Source organism: Squalius cephalus, assembly GCF_949319135.1.
Source record: "Squalius cephalus genome assembly, chromosome: 19".
Taxonomy (NCBI): Eukaryota; Metazoa; Chordata; class Actinopteri; order Cypriniformes; family Leuciscidae; genus Squalius; species Squalius cephalus.
The window spans coordinates 8,056,483-8,079,625 of NC_137140.1; the positions used below are offsets into that span (position 1 = coordinate 8,056,483).

The following is a 23,143-nucleotide window of genomic DNA, read 5'->3' on the forward strand; positions in this document are numbered from 1 at the left end:
TTGTAGTTCGGTTCAGCTCACCTGAACACCAAGGCCCATTTCTTGAGCAATGTTTCATTGTACTGATCTCGGACCTCAAACAAAAGGTCAAAAAGTCTGTTCACAGGGAAGCCATAACCCTACAAAAGCAAAAATAATAATAGTGAGTAAGCAGCCCAAATCTAGAAAACAGTTGACCAGAATTTATAGTTACTAGGGCTGGGAAATGATTAATCGCATCCAAAATAAAAGTTTGTGTTCACATAAAATTTGTGTGTGTACTGTGCGTAATTATTTTGTATATATAAATAAACACACATGCAAGTAAATATTTAAGAAAAATTTGTTATTTATATATAAAATATTTATATTTATTTATAATACAAATTATATATAATATATATACAGTATATTTAAGCAAATATTTCTTAAATATATACATGCATGTGTGTGTATTTATATATATACAAAATAATTATGGACAGTACACACACACACACACACATATATTATGTGAACACAAACTTTTATTTTGGATGCGATTGATCGCGATTAATCATTTCCCAGCCCTAATAGTTACATTTAAGATTAATATAAATATCAATAAAAAGAAATGTAATTGGAAAGCAACATGGATATGCTTTAACCAATACATGTACCTGTAAAGTGTCTGCAAATATAACTATCAGGTTCTTCAGTTCTAGGACCAGGTCGGGATCACTGCAGTAGGACTGTTGGGTTAAAAAAGTAATAATGATAGGAATGACAACAAAATGGTGCAACTTCACATTAACATTCTTCACAAATATGTTTAGAACATAAAGCATCTCTGGCTGAATCTCTCAAAGAAATGTGCAGGTCATATATTCTTATAATATATATAATCCTGGAAATGTGAAAATTCAGCTTTTACATCACAGGAATAAATGACTTTTTACAAATTTAATTAATTGCCATTTAATTAATTACTTGATAATTAATTATATATAATATGTGTGTGTATATATATATATATATATATATATTTAATGAATTATAAATTTATCATAAAAATGACATCAAAATGGCAAAATTTCTTAATGGTCTTAGATTCAAGCTTAAATTTCTTTATGAGCCTTTTAAATTAAATTTCTTAATGATATTTATCATTTTAAATATGAGCCATTTCTTTCATTTGATTCGCTGCAAATGCACAATAAAAACTTGTGTTATCCATTGATTCACAGAGCAACCAATACTCACTGAACCACATTTCTAGTTTAGGTTCAGCATTTCACTCTAAATGGGTAACTCACACCCAGTCACTTATTGATCAAATACACTTGTGTCTTAATGAGTTTTTAGGTTACATTAGCATCTAAATGAGGCCGTCCGACCCTCCCCCCCTCGCTGATGGAGGCCTGTCCATGAGGTTAAATAGGAGCGAGCAGTACTTGACCCAGGCAGGGGAGTGATGACTGACAGGGTTAGTGAATGTCTGAGCACACAGACCTGCCCACCCACTGCTGTATGAAACCACACGGCACCGGGCAGCACCCTTCCCCAAAACAGCAGCACAGATGATCTGGAAAAATCCTTGAGAATCTGCTTTTGGATTTTTCCATGTGTTCACACTCATGAAACACATTTCATTATCATTAAAAAAAACTATTCAAGCTATAACTGCCATAGAAACGTGTTGCTGCCCCAGTTTTTGGCAATCTAACGCAGTTCTCAGTCCATGGAAGTTTGATTCCACCACACAATAAAAAATTAATATGAGTTTATATCTCACAATTCAGACTTTTTTTCTCACAACTGCTTTATGTTCGCAAAAGTTTATATGTTACAACTGCAAGTTACTTGTAGCAATTGTGACATTTTACTCAGAAATCTGAGTTTGCATCTCTGACTTTTTGTCTTGGAATTTTGAGTTTACATCTTGCAACTGACTTTTTTTCCCCCTCAAAATTCTCAGTTTATGTCTTGCAATTTTGACGACTTGTCGTGGAATTGTAAGTTTACATCTTGCAATTCTCACTTTTTTTCCTCGGAAGTCTTAGTTTACATCTCACAATTTTGGCTTTTTGCCCCTAAGAATACTGAGTTTATGTCTCACAATTTTCACTTCTTGTCTTGGAACTTTGCTTCTCGCAATTCTGACTTTTTGTCTTGGAACTTTGAGTTTACATTTCGCAATTCTCACTTTTTTTCCTCAGAAGTCTAAGTTTAGGTCTCAGGTTTTTCCTCGCAATTGCAAGTTTATGTTGCAATTCTGAGATTTCTTCTCAGAAGTTTAAATCCCATGGTGGAAAAAAAGCTTCCATACAATCAATTACTGATGAGTGTTTTTGAGTAGTTAATGATTCACAGTAAAATGCAGAAGTGAGTTTGTCCTAACGCTATGAGATACACCATACGGCTGGCATCTTCAGCATTCGCAAAGATCTCCAGAGCTTTTAACCATGAGCCAGACGAGCCTCTTCCAGGTTGGTGGGGTTTGATAATGAGGGTGGTTGTACAGGAGCTGCAGGTTTGATTTACAGCCCCTTGCACTAGTGTGATTCTCTTGTTAAACATTTAGATAGGGCGCAGTGGCCTGCCTCTCAGACGTGGGGAGTGAGTGCGTAAATCACACGGTTAAATAAGCACTGGTCAAGCTGCAACACACGGCGTCACTCCACACTTCAGGACATGATGTACTTCATTGACAAAGCATGTGAACATGAACACAAAAACACACACATGCAAATATGTCCCTGAAAGAGGAACTAAACAAAGACCTTAGAAATGGACAAAGTCAAGCAAATGTTTTTATAGGGAGTTATATCTTCTCCATTGTCACACAATGTTGCTTCAAGAAAACAACCATATTCAGGCATTTCCTCATGACGTACACATTTTAAACATGAAACCATATTTTCTAAACTTACAAATTTTGTTGTAATTGAAAAAAAGAAAAAAAGAAAATGCCTTTTTGATTGTATAAATGCAGCCTGACCAGTGAGTTACACACTGTAGGTTCCCACACATTTTGACCAATGACTCTAAGAGCTTTCCAGTCATTAATTATGACTTTAAAACATTTCTATAGAGGTTTTTGGGGCTTTCATTTTGCATGGCAGGAATCAATTCTTGGAATTAATAGATTTAAATGACTGTACAAGCGTCTCCAAAAACGATCTATTTTTTCTTTTTAGGCAGCTCAGGAGCTAAGAGGGCTTTAGTCGTGTCTTTCAGTGAAGTTTATTTTCAAAACAAGGCATTTGGAATGATAATTGGAAGCATTTCCTGGTGAGCCCTTTCAGTGGCCATCCATTCAATCTGATCTAATGGAGAGGTCAGTTGGGCCTAATGAGGACAGATTGCAACAATAACAGCAGATTAACTGTGAATATTCTAAACTGCTGGGGCTGAGAGTGTGTTTGGAGGGCCAGTCAGTTGTAAATCAGTGAGGGATTATGCAAATACCCTGCGGCTGGAGCTCACAGCCTGAGTCCTGTGGCCCGAACAAAGGGGTCAAGCCTGCTCTCTCCCACTGCTAGCTAACTTTCAATCACAAAAAAAGAGACTCAGGCCAGAGTACGGCAGAAAGAGAGAGATTGAGGGGGGGGGGGGGGTCAAATCCTTACATGAGACTCCTTAGTGCATCCCCCGCATACTCGAGACTAGTGTTGTCAGAAGTACCAGTACTTCGGTACCAAGTTGATACTTAAAGGGATTGTTACCCAAAAATTAAAATTAATCAATTACTCACACTCATATTGTTCCAAACCCATTAGACTTTCGTTCATCTTCTGAACACAAATGATGTTATTTTAATGAAATCGTCAAGATTTTTGTCCCTCTGTTGACAGTCCACGCAACAACTACTTCGACACCTAAAACAATTAATAAAGAGAACGTAAAACTAATCCATATGAATTGAGGAATCAATTTCTGAAGAGATTCAATCGCTTTATATGATGAACAGGTTGAATTTATTCACATATAAACATTCATCAACTCACACATCAGTTGTGGTAAACGGAAGCTCAAGCATGTTCGCTTGATGTGCGAGAACCAATGAGGTTCATTCTCGTGTTACGCACAACGTTTAAGCTTCTGCAAGAACTAATGAGGTTTGTTTACGTGCGTCAAACTGTTTCGGGTGAGCTTCTGTTTATGTTCGCTGATCAATGTTTATATGTGAATAAAAGCCTAAATTCAATCTCTTCAGAAAATTTGGACTAAACTACTCAGTTCTCAAATGTCTTTATGAACTTTTTGAAGCGTCAAAGTGGTAGTTGCACAGACTGTCAATGGAGGGACAGAAAGCTGTCAGATTTCATCAAAAATATCTTCATTTGTGTTCTAAAGTTGAACGAAAGTCTCACGGGTGACTGAATTTTCATTTTTGGGTGAACTATCCCTTTAAGTCTTGCAGTGTAAATGCAGTAGACCAGCCATGTGTTCTGTTACTTGTAATGTGTTTCTCTTTGTTTTTCATTTTATTAATTTTTCATTTGATGTCTTAGTTGAACAATATTTGAAGGCTGCAATAATGTATGATTTACTTATAATAATTAGTATTAATAATTTCTTAATTTCATTTTGTAATTTTTTATTTATTTAGTTGCGATAGTTTTTGCTATGGTACCGAAATTGATACCAATAACTTACTGGTATTGGTACCGACTACTGAAATTTTGGTATCGTGACAATAGTGGAGACGAGTGTGTGTACGGTACTCACAGAGTGTGTGCGGAGCACTGCGATGATTTTGGACAGGGCCATGTTCCACAGCTCATCTGTGAAGGCTCTGGTCACCAGACCTTGTGTGGCGTGTAAAATGTGATCTTCCACCACAAAGAACCTGCAAAGCATGATGGGAGTGGGAATTACATGGTGTAAATCAACTTTGTACATAAAAAAATGAACACACTGCCCTGCACTTAACAAATAAATCCAGATTTTACTTACCCAACAATCTGATTAAAGTACTTTCTGTAGCCCTCCACTGTTTCATGCTGGAGAAGAAAAACGTACAATTAAAACATATAAAAACGAATAAAATTGACAGGATTGTTTAAAGAGAAAAGAATACTAACCATGTTAGATTGAGGCTGCAGTACTAGTCTTGCTTGTTTTTTTCTTTGCTTCCTATAGTAATTTTCAAACGTTTCTCTGTCTCCCTAAAAAAAGAATATGGCATTAAAGTGGGCTTAAATAACAAATTAATATCCATCTAACTTCATTTATACAAGAGCATTTAACTTTTGACTTGCACAACATGTAATTGTGCATTTTACCCCTGTTACTTGTAGCACGTTTCACGGCACTTTCTAAGTGAAATGTCCAGTGACTGGCGCTAAATAGCGTGTTCAGTTTTCTCAAAAACAGTTAAAACGTGACTGCGGCAACATTGGTTTGTTATACATATCATGGTAGTTTGAAAATGAAATGTCCAGTGAGTGGTGCAAAAAAATGTATTGTGCTTTATCATATTTGAAATGAACATACCCTGTACACTAATTCCTACTCTAAACCTAACCGATAGTGTTAACAAAAGCAAACGTGAGGCGGAAAAACACATTTGCTGAACCAATCATGCCACTTTAGCTTGCTTCTACAAGGCTTTGAGCTTTTTCTCGAGTGTTGTGACTCGTGTTTCATGGGACTCAAACCGGAGTGCTCTGCATCGCAAGTGAGTTACCGGGCAAGAAAAGCCACACATACAGAATTGGTTATGTGATGCAAATATCAAACTGTATTAGTGTACAAATGATGCACTATGGTTAAGTTATTTGAGGTCATAACAGAGTATTACACAGGAACTGAATTGAAATCAGTCTTTATTTATCGATTATTTCTCAAGTAATCATAATTGATTTATCGGTAAGCCCCGCCCCCCTTAGTTAAAGTTGCTATCCCGGACAAACAAACGGAGTTTCTAACTGTCTTACAATGACAGCTGTCAGTGTGAAAACCTTGTCCCAAGATGTTTTTGATCAATTTTGGACACGGAAGGACCATCTCTCTTCGAGGACCATTCAAGTGGGACTTAAATATGCCATGGAAGGATATATAAAAGATTTTTAAATAAATATGGTAGGTAACAAGATTAATTTGGAAGCGAGGGTTTACAGATCACAACGCAAGCTGGAGAAGCCTCATGTCACGGTCGCAGATGGCTGTTTTTGAGCCATCGGGTGTTTTTGACCTACTGTACATGACGTGAGAACAGTTAGCTATTTAGGTTTGTACGTTAGCATTGGCTCACTAACTTTAATTATAACTTAATGAGAGTATGACAACCATAAAATTAACGTTTTCATCTTTATTGGGATTAGGATTGGAGTTGAATCCTTAGGGAACCAGGTTACTGCGCTCACATCATTGATACTATAAATAAACCGAGCTTCAGTCGTATAGCGCAGATAATTGGTCCATTCGCGCAAATCTTATCACACTTTTTAAAAAGCGCTGGTGAACGCGGACCCAGTACAGTGATTCAATACAACCCATGCCCATCCTCTCAGGATACCTGGAATCAGTGTTGCAAGTACCCCAGGCACATTGTTTTACCATTTTTGTCGCAAAAACACCATAAAACCGATGAGAGCTTAGGATCTTCCAATGTTTCTCTATGGTGCTGAAACCAGAGAATGTCTAATAGGAAGAGAATTGGCACTCTCTGGTTACTTCCGGTTTCTGGACTGGCTGCAGTAACACGTCTCTGTCCATGCGGGGGCGCTCGCAGGCAAGTGCAGAATGAATGGAGGTCTATGACGCTATACCCATCAAAATCCACTTTTCTCAGGATATAATTTTTTTGTCTAGTAATTTGAATATTGTATTCGAAAGGAGATGCAAAGAATTTACACATTGCTGGGTGTTAGATTTTTTAGAGTCACTTATTTGCTTTAAAAAGTCTTTTAAAATGTCAATGACGTCATACGGCAATCCTTCAGTCGCTTTGGTGCTTTCGCGCTCTGCACTTTCTTTTCTCTCGAGGCATCGACAACACAGCTGACACAGGTAAATACACGTGCTAGAAGAGTTTTTGTTTTGTTTGTTTCTGGTCCCGCTTCGGATCCCACGATGCCATCAAGTGGTATCTCTGGTCGTAATCAGTCCTTCACTGACCAATCAGCGTTCATTAGCAGAATGCTAGCGTGTTATGGGCAACAACAACTCAACCTGTAAGAAATCGAAAGGACATAAGTACTCGTTCAATTTTCGACCTATAACCCATGTTGAACTTGCAAAACCTACAATAAAATCTGAGATTTCTCAACGGCAATCAGGTGAAAGAGACAAATTTAGCCTTCTAGCCCCATAGACTCCCATTCAGTCTGCACTCGCCTGCGATCACCTCCAGTGGAATTCTAATGGAACTGCAACCAAGATCGATACAATGGGGCTAATAGGAAGTGGCAAGGCTCTCCGTAGACGGGCTCTGCTGAAACCTAAAGATGTCCGATTTCCGGTCCCCGTGCAACTGATATTCAACTGCCATTGGCTCATCTGCGTTCCAGGGGAGGGGCTTACCAATAGGTCACTTGTGCGAAAAAGGAAGTTGTTTTGCTGCCTCTAGTGGTCATTTTATCTGGAAACTGGATTGAATTGTATGTATAGTTAAGTTTTTGTGGTTTATCAGAAATTTATCAGGCAGAGTCAAATATATATCCAACGAGTATGGGTTGGTTTAAACATACAATCCCTCTGAATGTTAAGCACCTGTGCCCCCTTTCTCTCTCTGTGTGGCTGAAGAGTGGCCCTCGGCCCCTGCCAGCACTTGTGAGCTCTCGGGTAGCACAGCGGTCAAAAGCGCTCGTGTTCTCATTAACTGAACCATTGAGGGGAAAGCGCTCGACTCATCCTACGCCCAGTGAATGCACCACAGTTTGTGCACAATCTGAATGCCAAAAGCGAAGAACTTTTTCACTGCTTTGTTTTTATGGCGAAAAGGGGGTTACTGCTCGGTCAATCCCATTAGATGCTGCAGTCTGACCCCTTTTGTTGGTGTGCTGATGGACTCTGGATTAGTTCTGACCAGATGAGCGATGGCACCAAGCGCTAACAAACTCGATTTCACCTCTCTATAGTTTGCGTTTGGTTTAAGGCAAAAATAATATTGATGGCATGACTGTCAAAACTCTGGAAATCCCTTTGCTTATTTAAGCCATTAATGTTTGAGGAGCCACTTGGGAGAAAGCATTTCAGTGAAAACGCACTGTCAACTCAAAGGCTGAGCGCCTATTAGAAAAAGATCAACAGGAATGTTTCTCAATAAAACAAATTTCATAACATGTTATGAGATGGGCTGTTGTTTTATTGGTTGTTCACTGTGCGCACTGTGTGTCTGTAGTGAAGGAGACTCTGGGAATTACCAAAACAGTGTAGATGTGAAGACATCGGTAGACTGGTGAAAAATCCACCAGATCCTGCGCCGTCAAGACCTTAAAAAGAAAACGAACAGGGTTCAAGGAACATTTCTTGACCTGAGTGGCTTTGCTGGCAATAGATACCACTAAACGTTCAAGTACGTTTTAAATCGATCAAACAACATATACAAAAACAAAATATTCCTTTAATAACAGGTCCTGTTAAAGGCATAGCAGTTGATTTATGAAACAGATTGCAGTTTACACCTCGTATTAACATACAACTTGAAATAAATGTGTCTCCAGTGAAAGGTTATATATTATTGTATTTTACTAATATTTTTAATACTCGCACATAGACTATTTATGTCGAATACACTGTCCGGCCCAAAAAAAGATGTGTAGATTTTCATTTCTTAAACAACAATGTAGGAAATGTAGGCAGAGTCAAATATATATTGACTCTTGCATTATCAATACAACATCTTGACCAAAAATGTATGCACCCCATGATGGAAAAACATCACAGCAATTGTTTCCATCAAGAGGTGCATCAATTTTTAGTCAAGATCGTGTATTGACAATGCAAGAGTCAAGCACTCTGTAAAGTCTATTCCAGCACATCCCAAAGACTATCAATTAATTTAAGGTCTGGACTCAGAGGTGCCAATTCATGTGTGAAAATGATTTTTCATGCTCCCTCTGAACCATTCTTTCACAATTTGAACATGATGAATCTTGACATTGCCATCCTGGAATATGGCCATGATGTTTCTTCCAACATGGTTGTTTAAAAAATGAAAAGCATCAATAAGGGTTTAAAACAGGGTTCACCAATCTCGGTCCTGGAGGGCCGCTGTCCTGCAGAGTTTAGCTCCAACCAGCTCCAACCAGCTCCAACACACCTGTTTGAAAGTTTCTAGTATGCCTAGTGAGACCTTGATTAGCTGGTTCAGGTGTGTTTAATTGGGGTTGGAGCTAAACTCTGCAGGACATCGGCCCTCCAGGACCGAGATTGGTGAACCCTGGTTTAAAAGAACTGTCGCAAAACATATAACATGCTAGAAACATAATAATCACTGCAATAATGATCCAACCATAGACTTTCTCTTTTTTGGCCGTGCAGTGTATAATTTTTCTGATGAAATTTGGACATTTTCCCCTGAAATCTGGATGCTGATGCCAGATATTAAACAGGGCCATGGTATAGTGCTTTAAAAAAACCTTCATTTGGGACACAATGACACTACTCTTCCTCAAAATGTGACTGTGCATCATACCTCCTCATCCATCTCCTCTTCCTCCGCTGCCTCTGGGCTCAGGCCGTTGTGATGGAGGGGTGTTCGGCCGTTCAGAGGTTTGGCACAGCTCAGAGTGTCCTGCTTCTGCACCGTACTATTAAACGTACGGTGCTGCTGAGCCTGTGAGAACAGGGTGACGGAGAGAAGACCAACAGTAACTTCAACAGCCTACAATGCCAGTCACGTCATACGTATTGAACTAGCGACTCACAACTTTAGATTTCTATTAGCTACATGTGCGACAAATTTAGTACACCTTTCAAAACCTAGCTAGGTGTCTACATAGACAGCATTTTAAAGCATCACGGTTTTGCTCAGGTTGTTCCTGAGGTAGGCAGCATCAACATGCTAAAGTCAAGCTCTACTGAAATCAATCAAGTCTAATCTCCTACGCACTTTGCGTGATATGGACACCTCATAAGTATTGCATTACAAACAAAGTAAAAGAGGTTTCATATCAAATTTTCCATCGAATTTACCCAGTTAAGTCACTTGTGGTACAACGTTTTAAAGTGAACATTGAAGATATTTGTGTTTTTTTTTTTTAAATTACCCCTGAGACTATTATTAATAGTCTCAGGGGTAATTTAAAAAAAAAAAAACACAAATATCTTCAATGTTCACTTTAAAACGTTGTACCACAATTGACTTAAGCATTTATTTTGGGAGTGTCCCAAGACCCAAATGTTTTGGAAAGAACTTAGTAATTACTTGCAAAGTAAAGTTATGACTCTTGTTAACTTTGAAGAAATTGATGTTATGTTAAAATGTATTTCATTTGAGGGTGATAAAAATCTTTTGTTTATATTTGATTTAATTGTTATAATTTCCCGTTACTATATTCATAAGGTCAAATGGAATGGAAAGATACCAAATTTTGAACATTTTAAAATTGATGTTAAGATATATTTAGATCCAAAACTATATCCAAAAGTAAAAACCTGAAAGCTATGAAAACTACACAGCTGTTTGATAAGTACAAGCTTTTTTTGTAAAAAGCCTTTCTTTTTTTTTCTTTATCTTCTTTTTTTCCTCTTATTTATTCTCTACCCCTGACATGTATGGTTATATGTACTCTTGTATGTAAAATGTTTTGTTGTTTTGTTTTCCCAAAAAAAAAAAAAAAAAAAAAAACTTTGCGTGATATGTAGACGCACATATGTAGATGTACAGTTACGTTAGATTCCTGAAAGAATCTTAAGTCGGTAACCAGTCGAGAACCAGTTCGAAATGAACAGATCAAAAAGAATAGAAAGATAACCTTAAAAAACTTCAGTCAGAACCAGATCATTCTGTTCCTTTTTGTCAGACATGACCAAAAAGCAGACTTATTTTGTACGTTTTATTATGATCTCTGTCGCGTTCTCTTTTTGCAAGGAAGAAGCTCCGATTCACTTCTTTCTTTCTTTTTTAAACAGGTGATTCCCCGGAGGTTTGAGATTTAGCATGCTCCATGTCAACTTTTCTTCGTCATTGTGACAACTAACTTAAGCCACTCCCACACCATAAACGCTTTAAAGGAGAACTCCGGTCAATTTTAACATTGAGCTCATTTTTTTGTACATTTGGAGTGCTGTCAATACAGAGAACAACGACAAAAATCGGTGTTGCCTACACCTAGTTATTCTATTTTTAAAATTTGCACCCTGTTGACTTCAATGGGGCAAGTACTAAACCTGCTTTTAGCCTCTTAACATCCTTGATGTGTCATTACAAGTGCACAGGTCATGTGAGTGATTCCTTCTGAGTGAACACGAGTGAGTCTGACTGCAGTAGATGTGAAAGAAATGTATAAAAATGATGTTATTTAAGCCAGCGCAAATACCTTTGTTTACATCCTGTTTTTCGGTTGAAGTCCAAAGTAGTCGATTGCCGAGTTCACGCGCGTGATCATAGGTATTAAACTTATGCGTGTGAACTCTACAATCGACTACTTTGGACTGAAAAACAGGATGTAAACAAAGGTATTTGCGCTGGCTTAAATAACATCATTTGCAAATTTTAAAAATAGAATAACTCGGTGTAGGCAACACCGATTTTTGTTGTTGTTCTCTGTATTGACAGCACTCCAAATGTACAAAAAAATGAGCTCAATGTTAAAATTGACCGGAGTTCTCCTTTAAAGTAGTCGGAGCAACTTTTCTCTATTTACAGATATGACGAGACAAGCACAGACGAGTGACGCAAGTATTCAATTTCGCACAAAAACATCCCGCTAGGTCTAAAATATAAACACAGGCTTACCATAGTGAATCAGGGGAAATCAAGTCACATTTTGGAAGAAAGGTTGATGGTGTATTGACTCATCATTTCAATTTAGTTAATTTTGAACAAAAAAGTTACATAGTGCGGCTTTAATAGAGTAGGAAAATAAAATAAAATAAATATTTTTGTCCCACCTGTCTCATTGCGGTTTCACCAATCTTGTCCGAGTGTTTTCGGATACTTTCCAAGAAGTCTTTCAGGTCGGACATGGAGATGTCCTTAATCTCCTCTCGGAGTTTAGGAAGTGTCTCAGCCATAATTTGGCAGAACCTGTACTTGCTCACTCTGGGAATATATATGTTTTCTAGCTGCTCCATGGTTTTCAATGCAGAGTAGTATCTGAAATGAAAAAGATTCATGTCAGTCACCACTTTACTAGTCCATAAAACCCCTTAAAATCAATGATATTTCTATATGATAACAGCTAATATTATTTTTGCCAAGAGTTTTTATAGTTAACTACAGACCATTAATGCCTATTAAGCCATTTTGCAACTTTGCTGTATTAATATAAAGTGTCTGGGTATCACAGGTGGGCGTTTATCAGCATTGCACAACAACACTACCACAACAAACTTTGGGAAGACTAGACCAATAACTGAAGCTGTCGCATCAAATAGCTGCAGAAAAAAGATTATAAATGCTAAAGAAGTTTATTAAAAGCTTGTGCTCTACACATGCATTTCTTTCTTTATTTTTTACTTGTATTAATTAAAGGTGCTCTAAGTGATGTTAGGTGACGTCACTTCTTGTTGACGTTCGAAGTATTGTCAAACAAAACGGAGGCTAGCCAGACCCTCCCTCCTCCTCATCCGCACACTAACCCCCCAAACCCCACCCCCAAATCCTTCTTGTCGGTTATTGGCTAGAACAGTTTGTTATGTTTCGTGGTGAGGGTTAGCGCTGTTTGTTTTTGTTGCCATTTGTGCGTGGGCTGTCTCGTTTTTTTACAGTGTGTTCAGGGAACAAGCAGCTAGTGGTTAGTGAGGAGATGTTTGCTGTATGTGACAAAAAAAAAATTGGCCTAAAAAACGCGTGACATCGCTTAGAGCACCTTTAAGCATGGAGGCCAAATATTCCATCTAGGAGGTCTTTTTCCATCTATATCTACACCAAACTATTTATGTTTTCAGAATATATGCAACATGGACTCAAATATAACAATTTTGCACAATGTATGAATGTGCCTGTCCATATTCAACATATTAATAAGTTTATTAACTTGTACACCCGGTGCCTCTGAATGCTCCCTGACGTCACTGCTCTGAAGTGCGCGTGCGTCCGTGTGGAAGGCCAAAGTGGCGCCCTTCCCAGCGAGTGTTACATGTGAACTGCGAAAGAATCCCTGCCTGATTAGACCATGTCCCAGCCTAGTCATTAGCGCGCAGTGGCGACACACAGATTAATGGAAAAAAACATTGCGCTAATTGCCTCAATTTGGAGGATGCCTGTCATGGGCCTGCCGGTACAGGACAGTGCTGTGAAGAAGGGCACACACAAGGTCAATTGTCTTTGCGTTTGAATAGTTTATTTATTCATGATGTGTTATGACTGACTAAGTAGACATTAATGGACAAAAAGTGTCATTATTTTCAAGTTCAATGTGACCTTACATTCATCCCTTCTTTCCAGGAGAAAAGAGTGAACACTTCTTCATGAAAGGGGTTTGAATGCATTCTTAGCAGAATTATAATAGTTCAATTGATTTTTTTTTTTTTTTTCAGGAGAACACTGGCACTTTCCACACACTCCTTTACTTTTTAAAGCAAAGGCTTAAATATCATGTTCTATGATATGAAAACTATTAGATAATCTTAGATCAATTACTATTTGACATAAATTTATAACTTTTTTGTTATATACACAACATGAAAAGTAGATCACCTTAAACAATGAATGAAGTTTAAATGTCTGCTCAATTCATTATAGAAATAATTTTTTAGTTATTTTAATAGCCAAATCACATATTATTTCAATGCTTTAGGTGCTACCATCACATGACTTTCACCCTATTTCTAATTGTGACACCATGGAAGTGACATCATTTGGACCCTTTCTTCAGCAAGCTGTATTTTTCTAAAATTTTACACTAATTGTAGTTTTGACTACATTCATCAAGCTCATTCATTCAGTTATTATGACAGATTTTACATGGTCATGAGTATAATTTTATAGTATAAATATTCATTCTAGAACATCAAATCATTCAAATAATAGTTTTAAACTGCAAACCTCAAACTTAAAACCTCATTTAATATTTAGTTAGACATCAAGAGGTGGATGAAAAACACTGTATTGTTATTAACAATAAAGATAAAAATGAATTAGTACTATGTTACCTTTTTGATTCAAGCTGCTCCTTCAATTTGCTGTACATTTCCAGGACTGTAGAAATGTAAATAAAAGAGGATAATATAGAGGAAAAAAAACACTGTATTAAAAGAAATCAACCTGAAACATTTCGTTCATTCAGTGAATTGAAACCACTTCCTAAGTTTCTTTTATTGCTTTTCGAAAGAAACGGACTAAAGAAACCACAACCTAACTTAATTTATCTACAGCATCATCCAACAGGTTAGTTTGATAAAACCACTGTAACAACAGAGCATCAAATTCTCTTTCTGTCGGTCCTAACAGTTTATTCTATAAATCTTTAAGTCGGAGAGACAGTAAGACATAAACACAGAGCACTGTTTAAAGATGACCTGGACTCGTTACTGTAATAGGAAACCTGGGAACATTCACATTTACAGTTTCTTGATTGTTTTTACTCGTCTTTTGATGAAATCTCTAGAGTGTTTGCAAGCCGTACGGCGAGATTTTAACGAGCGCCTTTCGGTTACGCGAACGCGCAGTCTCACCGGGAATGCAGAGCTGCAGCTTTTCCACCGTGGTGGCCATGTTCCTCTGCTGAACCCGGCAGCGGATGACCTCCTCCGTTTGGGCCGTCACCTTACATAAGGGAAGGTCAAAGAGTGTGAAGCCCTCTCAATTAACGAGACAGTTCTCTCTGCTCTATTGTCTGATAATCGACATTCTTTTCTAACGGCAGACATGCTAACAAAGCCAGACTGTGCCATACCTCCCGTCCGGCGTCTTGAAGTCTTCGATTGGTGTCACTCACTTGGCCCTTAAAACATAATATCACTTTTGTTAGACAAATAAGCCCACAATTCCCTGTTGTAACTGCTCACCCTTGTAATCAGATCATACTTCATGAGGAGTCAAGAACAAAGCCATGCAAATTCAAATTAAATGTGCAGCGGGAACTTGAACTTTTGGTCGGTAGGGAGCTTTTATGGCCGGTAATCACTTCTGACAGCCCTTTCTAACAGATTCTGTGACAAACTTCTCAATTTTACTTGGGATTTTTGAACTTTGGTTGTTCCTCTGGCTCTGTCAAACAATTCAAATCAATGACCCAATTGACCATTGGTCCCTTGTTGGTAACTTCAATGAGCTCTATGTGCCATTCATTGTCTGGGACAAAATGCGGATAGCATTTTCTGGTAATTAAACATTCATTTTTTTCTTCTTCTTTTTTTCGGCTGAACACAAACGCTGGGTGGCTGATTAACATCAAATGTGAAGACCTCCACACCACTGCGCCAGTATAGTGCCCCAGGTGCAGGGACCGCACGGCCGCAGACTTTCCCACATATTAAGTCTCATTAGGTCATCGTAATAAGGAACCGCTTTTTGAGTTTATTTAAAATCTCTTTTATTCGCGGACAAAGGGGACCAACGACCTCATTGATGCCGTATGTGCTCTCTTGTTATCTGAATATGCTTTATATAATTTGGGTCTAATTACGAGGATTGGTGAGCCACTCCTGTGCCGTTTGGTCACCATATTTCACTCTGGGAAGTGGAAAGGGAGCTAAAGAGAATTGGCGTGCGATTCCAGCGCGAGGTCTGGAGCGCGCTGCTGAACCTCATGAACGCGCAATGACCGATCCGTCGTGGATGAAAGCTAGACACTATGGGCGTCTCTGCATCCAATGGGAGTTTGTGGAAACCAACAAAAAAACAGCACAATAAATATAAAAATTTAATTGTGCAACAAACTTTGTTCTGGAGCTTAACCTTTCTTAATACAATTTCAAGGCAACATAATTGTCTACTGTAGAAGAATACATGTTCTGTTATGCAACAGCCATTTTACATTGTTTTTCACAAAATGAACATATGGAATAATATTTCATTTATTAGCCTTTTATTTTCTTTAGTACACTACCGTTCAACAGTTTGGGGTCAGTAAGACTTTAAAAAAATATATTTTTAGTCTTATTCAGCAAAGACACGTTAAATTGATTAAAAAGTGACAGTAAAAGACATTTATAATTTTACAAAAGATTTCTATTTCAAATAAAAGCTATTCTTTTGAACTCTATATTCATCAAAGAATCGCAGTGAATTAACATATTAGAATAAGGATCATGTGACACTAAAGACTGGAGTAATGATACTAAATATCCTCAAATACATTTATTTAAAATTGTATTATTTCAAAATATTCCAGGTTTTACTGTATTTTTCATGAAAGAAAATGCATCCTTGTTAAGCATAAGAGACTTATTTCAAAAATATTAAAAAATTATTACCGACCCCAAACTTTTGAACAGTGGTGTATTTGTACATTTTAAAAATACAAAGTAATAATAAGTAATATTATCTACATATATTTCTTATTACAACATTTTTAGTGTGTAAAAAATGCCACAAGAACTAACAAAGCATTTTGAACTGATTCTATGGAACTTAATAAAAAGCTTTTCAACAGGATTTCAAATCAGAGCAACATTCACTTGCCAGAAAAATCCATTTAAATAGTTGTGGTTATTCTAGCTATCACCAGCTCTGTTTAGTATAATGGTATATTTTCCAGTACCATGATTTTACCATCTGAAACTATTACTGTATAATACCATGGTATTGTCACAATATATAGCAGGGGAAAAAATGTATTATTTATCTATAATAATGAATAGCTTATCATTTCTAATCCCTGAAATAATTTTGATCATGATTTCCACCTACCATCAGTTTCTCAGCATCCGCTCGGACTTTCAGCAGTTCTGTGATGGCGTCCACGAATCCCTGATGATGGAAGTTGCACATTTTCTCAATCTCTCGGTCATGGTTGCGTATTCTGGCATCAAGTTTCTCCATAAACCTTTTGTGTGCGTTGGGCTGATCATCGTAAACGGATCTATAAAACAAACATCAAATTAATACATTTCAAACAACAAAGAAATCTTCATTAAAGATACACCGAAGTGTCCCAGAATCCTACATGAATGAAGAGATGCGTCATCAACATGAATACACTTTTACAGTTTTTCATGGAGAAGCACTCAACTTCGCAACTCAACTTTTATTTATAAAGCACTTTCAAAACCATTTGAATGGACTAAAGTGCTGTCCATAAATAGTAAATAACTCTAAAATACATAGAAACATAAAATAACATCAAAACATGACACCAAGAAAATCATACAACCAATCACTCACAGTTCTCAGACCTAATCAAACGGTAAAATATCCATGCTTGACGAGGATTTTAAAGATAATGGCAACACACATTTCAGAAAATGTAAAACACTTATTATTTTAATGTGATTAAAGGGGAGAAACACACATGGCGCTGATGTCCATATCTTGTGTTTACTCTGCAGGTGGTGTTCTCAGTCTCAGAGCATGTGTGTATCAGTAGCTGTGGTAGTGTGTGTACAGCAGGGAGAGCTGGCGAAGTGAGGCCAACAGATGGGCCGCTTCTTCAGTGTGCTGTGAGATCACAGAGTGTTTTGCCCTCCTCACTGCTCCAGATGGCCAAGAGAGCCGTCTCTCTCAGTGAAGAAGAACAGAATATTCCAAGATGATTCAGGGTCTTCTCACTTCCTGACACAGACAGGAAGTGTGAAGGGATCTGACATTGCACAAGTGCTGCATGAATTCTCATTTACAATTAATGTGAGACAGTGAACAGACCATTTTATTTGTTTCAAAGCAAAACAGAATGTTCAAAATGCACATTCAAAATGTTCTCTCTTTTTTGGGACTTATTACCCATTAGTGATTGATTGTGTGGTATAATTTGCGTGCATAATTATATTCACACAATATAATTAATTGTGTGACAAAAGTGGTATAAAATGCCATGGTATTACCATGATTCATAACCCAAAGGGGGCTGTAACACATTATTAGAGGATCCATGAAAAAATGATTTCTTCTATAAATGTACATCAGATCTTCTATCTATATAAGATATAAATTAAATATGTTAAAGACAATATTTGAACAAATTCCTTTGATACATTGCAGGTTTATTACAGTTAACTAAAACAAAAACTATATAAAAAAACATTTATTACCTGAAATAAAATAAATGTTATATAAAATAAAACAACAATTAATTTATTTTAGATAATTGCCAATGCAACATCTCATTCTCTTTTAGTTAAACTCGTATTATTCGTACTCGTTTATTGTACTAAAATAAACTAAAACAATAAAAGTTATAGACCTAAAAAAAACTAATAAAAAAATGACAACAAAATTACTAAAACTTGAACTAAAATTAAAAATGGAAAATATAAAATTAAAAAATAATTTTAAATATACATATAAACTATAATAGTATTTAAAAGATCCTAAAATAACACATTTTGTCTTTGTCTTTACAACAAATCATTTCTTTTTTATAAACACCATTTAAATGTTTTTTGGGGTTTTTTTTGACATATATTTTATACATGAGAAAATGTAGCTGCCTTTAGAGATGGGGCTGGATGGTGGATGCATGAATAGTTCTCCAAGTGCGCCACCCTGTGTGCAACAAGGGAACGATGCATAAACAAACCAGCACTGAACATGACATGGTTAATAATCACAAGTGACAGAAGTGATGTAGGCCTACACATGTAATAAGTAATAAAGATGACCTTAAAACACTCAAATTCATTAATATACTGCCATGCATTAAATAGACCCAACAATATGACAGTCCCAACAACATTCAGAAGGGGAACGTGTTATTTTTGCGGTCAATTTTCGACAGTTTCCGACATATCCCTATCATGTGTGCATAAAATAAAATACATTCGTTTTCTTGTCTTTATCAAACGCCCATTAAATTAAACTTTACAGAAAGTGCATGGGTCTACATTACATTTTAGAGTGATCTGTTATCAGAGATGATTGTGTCCAAGTTATACATTTCAGAAATGTACATATATATCACACAGTTAGCGAACAATGTATTAATTTAACAGCGTATTTCCCCCGCATTTACAGGTCACCTGGCCTACGTAAAAGTCGATTTTTCTTTCTACTGGATTCTAAAAAACAAAGAAATGCCACAATTTATCAAGACCTCGAACAGATAGGAGGGAGAAACACCTCATACGTTGCCGCTCCCAAGTATAAGGTGCTTTCCTTGTCATTAACACTTGAATAACACACCTACGTCTCCTTCTATTAAAAATAATGGCTAGTGCAGTGTCTGCGATATACTTAGACCTACTAACATCCGTTGCCATGATTTTTAGTATGACTTTAATAATATGAAAAATTACGCTTTAGTCGCATAACAGCGCATAATGGAAAACGCAATAGTTTTTTATCAACATTTAGAAAATATTGCAAACGTTTTGCGCAAATCTGTAATGGAAACTGCTACTGTTCCCCAGGCGGCTTTCTGTGCGATAAACAAATGGGCTTTGTATAAGCGAGTAGAAATATAACACTGTGGGTTATATCTTAAATAAGCGTACACAGTTGTGTGTAACATTATATTGAATCTGTGCATTCGCTCTTAAAGTGACAGCAGCCTAATACCTGCTTCACTCTGTCATTAACGTTACGTTAATGTCATTTCATTCTGTTGTATTTATTTGTCTGTTTTGTTTGTAATTACTTCTTATTGTATTGCTGACTGTTACCTTGTCTAATGTAATAATTTTGAGGACCTTTTTCTTACATTAGTTAACCCAGTATTAATTTGTGCTGAATTATTGATATTTGTGCAATTTCACTGAGACTTTGATCATATAGCCTACCAATAATCGTGTTAAATTAATGTGATTTCAATATTTTAATACCAAAAATAATTTGCCATTATCGAGCAGCCCTAGCTGGCAATGTGCAAATTTGTTGCAAACCTAGGTTTGTGCAGGAAGTGAGACTGGAATTAGGCAGTTCTCTGATTTTTTTTAAACTTTGCATAACTTTTACATTCATAAAGAGCTATAGTACAAAGGACATGACAGGTAATATCCGAAAAAGCTAAATGAGGGCACTTTAAAATACAAGATAAATAAGAAGAACAAAGTGTGGTGACATGGTGTGAGGCTAACAAAGTTCTGCTATTCATTTGCTTCCTTGTTTTATAGAGGTGACTGCCCTAACTGAAAATACAAAGGAACTCATTACAAAACATTATGAATCATGATGAGAATAATAAACTGAACATTTGTTCAAAGATGCATTCAGACAAGCTAAATGGTTTGTCTCTCTATGACTCTGATGTGAGTCTCAGCCTGCAGAAGCAGGTGCTTCCTCTGTTCACAGGTTTGTTTGTGTCAGAGGTGGAACTTGCTTTGAAACTATTTCATGAGACATTCAATGTAGGAAATGACATAGGGAATGAAGCATCTGAACAGTGGCAGCAATTAGCATGGGGTCAATATGAAACAAACTGCATTAAATGATCTCAACCAAAACTACAGACAAAAATAAAGATATTCATAATAACAAATTAGCTAAGTCTTGGACGGCTCACGGCTAGTAGAACCGCCAGCTGGCTCTATCTATCTGATGCCAAGAAGAAGGTTCGGATGAAATCCAAGTTGCCATTGGCAACACAGGCTCAATGTCTAGACTGTGAATGGACTGTTTAAACAACCTTTAAAATGGCACAACTACAAAATGTTGCTAGTTCTGAGTGAATTTTACCACAATGTGATGCAATTGCTCGGATGTTCTGAGTGGCTACTAGCAGCCAGGGATGAGAAACCAGTTTCATGTTCACAAAATTTTTCAAAAAATCTATTTTCTATTTGAATAGAGGATATGCTAAGTGAACACCAGATTGTTTTTTTCAATGGTCCACAAGGGGGCAAAGAATTTAAACCAAACAGATTGTGTTTATTTCCTGTTTTTGTCAATGTTTGTTGTTTAACGAAATTAGCCTTTTAAATTAAGTCATATTCATTCATTTTTAGTCAGCTGTACTCACACACACATTTACATTTGCCAACAAAAATATGAAAACTATCTTTGTTTTGAAAACAATATATTCAACAATGTGAATTCTTTAAGATTAAGTTTAGGTTGTGTATATATCCGATTAATCTCATATAAGATGCGTTTGGTTCTCAATGAACCTTCTGTAAAGTAGGCCTACTTTTAGTTTACCGGTGTTCATTCACTGTTTCGGCTTCAACTCATGCAGCTCAAACTGGTCAATAGAGTGCATTAGAGCCCGTCCACTAAGAACTTTTTCCATTCATTTTTCCCATTGAGATTTAAAAATAGTCTTTGTTAAGGCGTTATAAGTAATGAACCAAACCAACCAGATACGAGGTGACTTTAAACATAAACTTTAATTTTAGGTAAAAAGTATTTGAAAATGGGATAAAAAGACAAAGATAAAAGACTGTGTACTTCATGGATTAATGAGGGAAAGAACAACAATCCCATGAAGTATTGGGAATGACATAGGGTGCTTTCACACTAGCACTTTCGGTGCGCACCCGTGTTCGATTAACTAATTGATGACATGTGATTCAGTAAAGCTGTGTGTTTGTTCTCATTCACTTTCCTGGCAAGCGTGACTGACACACTGCAAGCAGAGAAAATCACATATTTAATCACTGGACTTCCACGACACAAATCGGCACAATCACAAATGATTTTGACTCATTATAAAACTTAAAATACTCCATTTATAGTTATACAGATAAGATTAAGTCGTCATTCGAAACTGAACAAAACAAAATCAAAACAAAACAAAACAAGCTGAGCCATATCGCATTAATTATCGCTGGCGATACGTCCACGATTTTAATGCGATATATGGCTCAGCTTGTCAGTTAACTACGGCTCTTTGTAGTAAATGCCGCTCCATCTGAAAGCAGGTGATGGCGATTTACTACTAATCAAGGAACTGGCTTTACTGACGAGATGCGTATAACAATATCACGATTTAAATCGCCCAGCCCTAATCGAAACTCAACGTATAGGCTACTAGCAAGCCATCTGAACTCTTGTTTTGGGTTGGTGCATAGATCATAGATGGCTGTGTCCAAAATCACCCCCTATACCCTTGAATAGGGCACTATTTGAGGGGACAGCCATTTGTAGTTTGTGTCCGAAACCATAGTGGATGTTATTGAGTGCACTCATTCAATCCCAATGCTCCACAATGCTGTATGCACGAACGCTGCTGACGTATTTCCGGTAGAATCTCAGCCAGCGTCTTTACTTCCGCATAGCGCGTTCTATGTACTAGCGGCAAAACTTTCATAAAATTAATTTTCTCAGAAACGGAGACAACGATTTTAGAAACCGATTGGCTAGTTGGAATTCGCATGATATGAGAGATTACTCACCCTCAAAGTTGTCGATGTAGCTCAAAATATATAATTTAAAGCCCTTCTCTTTCTTACTCTTAGGTGTGACAGCTAACTGCCTCACAATATTGTTAACATCATTCACGTTAACCTCTGGAAGTTCTTGTAAACAGTGAGTGTAATTTACTTTTATCTCCACCGAATGCAAAAACGACTTCCGACACAGCACGTGATGTAACTGGGCGGGCTGAGACAAAACGCGGAAGCGATCGTGCCTAGAGCCTATAACAACTGTACAACTGATGTACACCCAACGGCTATAAAATACCCATAATGAACTGTGAGTCGAGCGCTGAATGAATTCCCGCATCTCCCCAGGATATGGCCCCGCAGCAGAATCAATCATCCATCCATTTTCCAAACTGACCAAACAAACTGGACTATATTAGTGGAGTAATGTAGGTAGGGAATGGTGAATGGGGGAATAGGGGGCGATTTCGAACACAGCACATCACTTCTGCTCTTTTTCCTGTTGTGGCGGTTAGCAAACAGCGTTATATTACCGTTTGCGCTTCTTCTGGATTGGAGTGTGGATCGCCTGACTGACTGTATTCGTTGTCTGACTGTAGAGTCAGTACTGAAATTTAAAAAGTGACAAACCCAGCATTTCCCT

At 37.1% G+C, this 23,143-nt stretch overlaps 1 protein-coding gene across 5 annotated transcripts in view; it reads right to left on the reverse strand.

Moving 5' to 3' along the window:
• exoc6 (exocyst complex component 6) overlaps window positions 1-23,143 on the reverse strand; it is a 54,940-nt gene that overhangs the window by 26,469 nt on the left and 5,328 nt on the right. For all 5 annotated transcript variants that reach the window (XM_079851851.1, XM_079851852.1, XM_079851850.1 and 2 more), the window contains exons 2-13: window positions 16,934-17,105; window positions 14,976-15,023; window positions 14,755-14,845; window positions 14,233-14,278; window positions 12,028-12,232; window positions 9,608-9,748; window positions 8,334-8,402; window positions 5,049-5,132; window positions 4,921-4,967; window positions 4,693-4,813; window positions 639-710; window positions 22-119 (exon numbers count right to left, since the gene is read on the reverse strand). In XM_079851851.1, the coding sequence (XP_079707977.1) occupies window positions 22-119; window positions 639-710; window positions 4,693-4,813; window positions 4,921-4,967; window positions 5,049-5,132; window positions 8,334-8,402; window positions 9,608-9,748; window positions 12,028-12,232; window positions 14,233-14,278; window positions 14,755-14,845; window positions 14,976-15,023; window positions 16,934-17,105 (1,194 nt within the window). The remainder of the gene's footprint in view (window positions 1-21; window positions 120-638; window positions 711-4,692; window positions 4,814-4,920; window positions 4,968-5,048; window positions 5,133-8,333; window positions 8,403-9,607; window positions 9,749-12,027; window positions 12,233-14,232; window positions 14,279-14,754; window positions 14,846-14,975; window positions 15,024-16,933; window positions 17,106-23,143) is intronic.